Source organism: Solanum dulcamara, chromosome 7, assembly GCF_947179165.1.
Source record: "Solanum dulcamara chromosome 7, daSolDulc1.2, whole genome shotgun sequence".
Classification (NCBI taxonomy): Eukaryota; Viridiplantae; Streptophyta; class Magnoliopsida; order Solanales; family Solanaceae; genus Solanum; species Solanum dulcamara.
The window spans coordinates 19,812,197-19,818,260 of NC_077243.1; the positions used below are offsets into that span (position 1 = coordinate 19,812,197).

Genomic DNA, 6,064 nt, shown 5'->3' on the forward strand with positions numbered 1-6,064 from the left:
ATGAGACCAAGGGTATTTGTGATGGCCTTTTTGGGGGTTATGGTCTTCCCAATGAGGTTTCATTCGATAAATATCAACATTCTGCCAATTGTAATGGAACTTTTTGCGGTACCGCATAACTATTCCTTGGTGCATATAATTCTCGCTGAAGTATTTCGATCATTGTCAGCATACACAAGGGGGAATAACTTCTTTGGGGGCTGTAATTTATTATTACAGATCTGGGCAATAGAGCACTTCTATCGCCGAGAACCACAAAGGGACTACACAATAGACGCCCGCAATTTGATCCAAAGCCACAATGATCGTCTTAGGTATTGGGATGCACCTATGGGAGAGGAAGAATGGCGTCCGTTTTTGACCAACCTCACAGGAGATTCCATCCACTGGAAGTATTTTTGGACGGGAGGATCGGTTTTTGTCAGGACGCAACACCTCTATTTCATTAATCTGGTCGGGCTAGGAGGTATTCAGCCATATGCTCCTTTCCGAGTGTTACGACAATTCGGAGTTGTCCAAGACATACCATTATGGGCAAATATGGCACTACACGAGGATGATCTCACTTCGGTCCCAGCAGGGCGTATAAGGAATTTGCAATTAGAATGGGATCACATGATTACGATAGAGGCAGGAAATGAAAAATGGTGCACGCCAGAATATTATGTGTGGCGTACCACTGTGAGACATTTGGCTCGGCCAAGTACGAAGGGGATTGTGGGTGTTGCGGACAACCAATGGATTAATTGGGTTAAGCAGGGAGTACTCCCTCACATTGAATTCACAACACCAATGTACAATCAAATAATTCCAGGATCAGTAGATCATTTGATACCAATGATCGAAGAAGATCCAGAGGAAGATCCTGAAGAGGATCCAAGTGAAGATCCTGAGGAGCCGGAAGAGGAAGATCCGGAAGAAGATCCAGAAGAGGACCCAGAGGAAAAAGCTCACTCTGAGTATGGTTCGATAGGGTTCGATGAAGAGGTAGGATCGAACCAGATTGACGAACTGTCGGAGTACTATCTAGGGCCCTATTATGATTATGGTGATGATGATGATGCTCCAACATGGCCTTAGAGTTTCATTCTTATCATGTGCTTTCTCATCCTTTTGTTCGCCTTATGGCCTCCATGTAATTTCATTTTTTAGATTTCTGCCCATGTACTTCATTACAAAGATCCAAGGCATCTTTGATTAATAAAATTATGTTATTCCAAATCCGAAATGTGTTTAATGGATCATTTATCATCAAATTGATTGCAACATAGGTCATCCTCTAGCAAAAGAGGCTATGTATAGGACACATTTGAATGTCGTTAACTTGGCGTGTATGTGTATTATATACTTGTTGTACTTTTAAATCTTTCCCAAACTAACATACTTTCCTTTTTCTTTCTTTTATTTTGTTTTGTTAATCCCTAAAAGAACGTTGATTTGTGTCGACTTGCGAACTGGCTGACTCACGATACAACCTTCGATCAAGGGGAAGGATGACAGGTGGAGAAGAATTTAACGCTGCTACAAACATAATGATACCAGTAGAAAATCCTGAAAGTTCTCAAAATATAGCCGACATCCAAAATGACGAGAAGATGGCTCACATGGCGCAAGAACTTGAGATTTTGAGAGAGGAACTACGTCAAGTGCGAGACTTGGCCAAGCTTTCGGCTACTACCTTCCCAAGTTTCAAGATGCCCAGCTACCTCCCTAGAGCTGACCTGCCTCCTGCAGATTCTCCAAACATGCCTAAATGTGCTCCCGTTCATGGTCAAGCACCATTAGCTCATCCGTCTGCAATCAGGACTGCTCCTGACCTTCCCACTCAAGACCCCGTCACACCTACCTACCCAGTGACAAACCAGATATTTGGAGCACACACCGTCGCTCCTTATGATTCACAAATCCCACCTGTATATGCTGTTGAGGCCCCTACTTTCACGACACCGGTTAGGGTCAAAGTCCCGTATGAGGTTGACCAATATGCAGAAATGGAGAAGGATGCTCGATTAAAAGAAGATAAGTCAATAGACGCTCAACTTCGAGGTCTAAGAAAGGCGTTGAAAAACCTACAAGTCACTAGGGGAACAGAGAGCTTAGATTATGATGACTTATGCATCCACCCAGATATTGACATGCCGGTAGGATACAAGCCTCCAAAGTTTGACATATTTGATGGAAAGAGCGATCCTCACGCACATCTGAGGGCATACTGTGACAAGTTAGTCGGTGTAGGGAGAAATGAGAAACTAAGAATGAAGTTGTTCATTCGAAGTCTATCTGGAGAAGCGTTGACTTGGTATACACGCCAGGATCCTCGCAAATGGTATAACTGGCAGGAAATGGCTGAGGATTTCATGAATCGTTTCAGATTTAATACTGAAATCACTGCGGACAGGTTCTCATTAGCCAACATACAAAAGAAACCATCAGAGGACTTCCAGGAGTATGCACGACGTTGGAGAACCGAGGCTGCAAGGGTTCAACCACCGCTCGATGAGAGTGAGCTCTCAAAATACTTTATTCGAGCCCAAGAAGGTATCTACTTTGACAAGATGATGTCAATGATGGGCCAAAAGTTTGCAGAATTGGTCAAGATGGGAGATTTTATAGAGGAAGGCATCAAATCAAGTAAAATTCAGTCCATGGCTGCATTGCAAGCTGCAAGTAAGGCCATACAATCAGGATCCATTGGTGGCATCAAGAAGAAAAAGGAGGATGTTTCAGTCGTCAATTACCAACATGGAGGACAATCCCACCAATACCCCAACAATCCCCAAATTGTTGCACATACTCCATACACCTCGTATCCAGTATATAATACCCGACCACACTATAATCCACCTCGAGCACCAACATACCAAAGTCCAACAAGACCACATGTCCCACTCCAAGCACCAACCCACCAAAACAGACCAGCATATGTGCCAAGACCACGTCCAAATCTCGAAGCCAGAAATACTCGCACCTATACACCCATTGCCGAACCTTATGCTCAATTGTTTGAAAGGTTAAGGATAGCAGGAGTACTACAGCCAGTTGAGGGAAAACTCCCCGACCCAATCCCTTACAATTTTGATGGAAACAAGCGATGCGCTTACCACTCGAGAATCCAAGGGCATGACACAGAAGATTGTTATGGCTTGAAAAACCAGGTTGAGACGTTGATCAGAAGAGGAATAATAAAATGCACTCCAACACCTCCGAATGTGAACAACAACCCTTTGCCAAATCATGAGAATCGAGAAGTCAACATGATTTCTCTAGAAGAAGAGTACAACTTGGGAGAAACCATCACGCCTGTCTGGAACGCCGAAGAAGCTGCCACTGCATCTCCAGTGCAACCTATTATCACTGTTCAGCTAAAGGAACCTCTTACTGTCCAAACATATCTCCCGAGAGTTGTAGTAACCACTACAGTTGCTAGAAAGGCTGAGTTTGACACCAAAGAAGTCCCATGGGATTATAAAACAAAAGCCAAGCGCAAGATGATTGACACCGCTGTGGCTCAGGGGATGACTAGATCAGGAAGGTGCTATACTCCCGAGAATCTGGATCAAGGAGTTATTGGGAAGGAGCCGAATCCCAAGAAGAATGTTACGGATGCTGAAGTCACAGAATTTTGGAGAAAGATGCAGCCGAAAGACTATTCAGTCGAAGAGCAACTGAAGAAGACCTCGGCTCATATATCCGTAATGTCTTTGCTAATGAGTTCTGAGGCTCATAGGAATGCTTTGATGGAGGTGTTAAATGGGGTTTGCATTCCAAAAGAGACCGTAAGTGAAACCTTAGCTGCAACAATTGGACAAGTATTGGAATCTAACAAAATCTCTTTCCATGATAATGAGCTACCAACGGAAGGGACTGGACACAACAAAGCACTTCATATCGCGGTCAAATGTCGTGATAAGATTGTGACCCGAGTTCTGATTGATGGCGGTTCTGGATGTAACATCTGCCCTTTCACAACTATGAGAGTTTTAGGCTTGAATATGGGAGATATAGAGGAAAGTCGTGTAAAGGTGAGAGCTTTTGATGGAGCACAGAGAAGCGTCATTGGAGAAATCCATCTCACATTGCAAGTGGGACCAGCAGAATTCCCTATTTTATTTCAAGTGATGGATGTGTCATCGAACTACAACCTGCTGCTGGGAAGACCATGGGTCCATATGGCAAAAGCAGTCCCTTCAACTCTTCATCAATGTGTAAAGTTTGAGTGGGGTCACACAGAAGTTACTGTTCATGGGGAGCTCAATCACCCCATCTATTCTGTCAATTCTGTTCCAGTTAATGAGGAATTAGATGGAGCCACTTTTCACACTTTAGAAATCATGCAAGCTGTGAGGATTGACGAGAAGTTAGAGTCGGTTGGTGTGAAATTGTCAGGGGCATCGAAGATGGTCGCAGCAGAGATGTTGAAATACGGGTATCAGCCTAAGACAGGACTTGGACCTAGGGCCAATGGCATAGTTGAACCCATCCAGTTGAAGCATCAGAAAGGTACCACTGGACTCGGATATGGATCTACATCGGGACGAGTCCACAACAGGGGATCCATCAAGACAACGTTCGTACCAGAGCAAGTTCCGATTCTAGATCACGCATCTGACGATGATATAGTGGAAGGAATAGGAAATTTGTTCGTGGCCATGATTGGAGAAGAGGAAGAGATAGATCTCCGCAAATTGAGCATCGTTGATTCCAAGCCTGGAGAAAGCTTGCAGAATTGGACCGTCAGTCCTTCCCTATTTCGACAAAAGTCCTGGTAGTGTGGAACGTAGTTTTGTATTTTTAAATTTGAATGATCAAAGCTGAGGCTTGTATCATGCTTGATCTTTGTTTTTGGTTGCTTTTTCTAAAAAAGCTAGAACGCTTTTAAATAAAAGTCTTTAATTTCTTTAAAAAATTATCTCATTATTTCTACCTACTTATTTATTTTTACTCGCCTTTTATACGTTTCAGCATTCATATTAAAAATCCTAGTTCAACGGTTATGACATGTAATGAATCCATCGAGCAAAGTGAAAAGAATGAACACGATCAAGAAGAATATGATGAAAGCATGATGCCTGAAAATCTACCACAGGAGATCGAGAAGTTTGAAAGTCAGGAGAAACCTAATATGGATGAAACAGAGGTTGTCAATTTAGGAGATGAGGAAACTGTGAAGGAAACCCGAATTAGCATACATTTGGAGGCCGAAAGAAAGAAGGAGTTAATAGAATTGCTTAGGCAACATGTCGACATATTTGCTTGGTCTTATGACGATATGCCAGGGTTATGCACCGATATCGTTTCACATAGACTACCAATTGATCCCACCTGCCTACCCGTTAAACAAAAGACAAGAAAGTTCAAGCCAGACTTGAGTCTAAGGATCAAAGAAGAGGTAACCAAGCAGATTGAGGCGAACATTGTGAGGGTCACAAATTACCCCACTTGGTTGGCAAATATAGTACCAGTGCCAAAAAAGGATGGAAAGATCAGAATATGTGTGGACTATCGAGATCTCAACAGAGCTAGTCCTAAGGATGATTTCCCTCTCCCAAATATCCATATACTCATTGACAATTGTGTAAAACATGAATTGCAATCATTTGTCGATTGTTTCGCGGGATATCACCAGATATTGATGAATGAAGACGATGCAGAAAAGACAGCATTTATCACTCCATGGGGGGTATATTGCTATAGAGTAATGCCATTTGGCCTAAAAAATGCTGGTGCAACCTATATGAGGGCCATGACCACCCTCTTTCATGATATGATCCACAAGGAGATTGAAGTATATGTGGACGATATCATTATCAAATCCAAAAGGAGTTTGGACCACCTATATGATTTGCGAAAATTCTTTGAGAGGTTGCGAAAGTATAATCTAAAATTAAATCCAGCAAAGTGTGCATTTGGAGTACCTGCAGGAAAACTGTTAGGATTCATTATTAGCAGGAGAGGCATAGAGTTGGACCCCTCTAAGATCAAAGCAATTCAAGAATTACCTCCCCCGAAGACCAGGAAGGACGTGATGAGTTTCTTGGGAAGGCTTAACTACATCAGTCGGTTC

At 42.8% G+C, this 6,064-nt stretch overlaps 1 protein-coding gene across 1 annotated transcript; it reads left to right on the forward strand.

The window, feature by feature from the left end:
* The first annotated feature begins 1,493 nt into the window (after nt 1-1,493).
* Nucleotides 1,494-4,769, forward strand: LOC129894588 (uncharacterized). Its single transcript, XM_055970284.1, has one exon. The coding sequence runs from the start codon at nt 1,494-1,496 to the stop codon at nt 4,767-4,769; it is 3,276 nt and encodes a 1,091-aa protein (XP_055826259.1).
* Nucleotides 4,770-6,064: the final 1,295 nt, after the last annotated feature.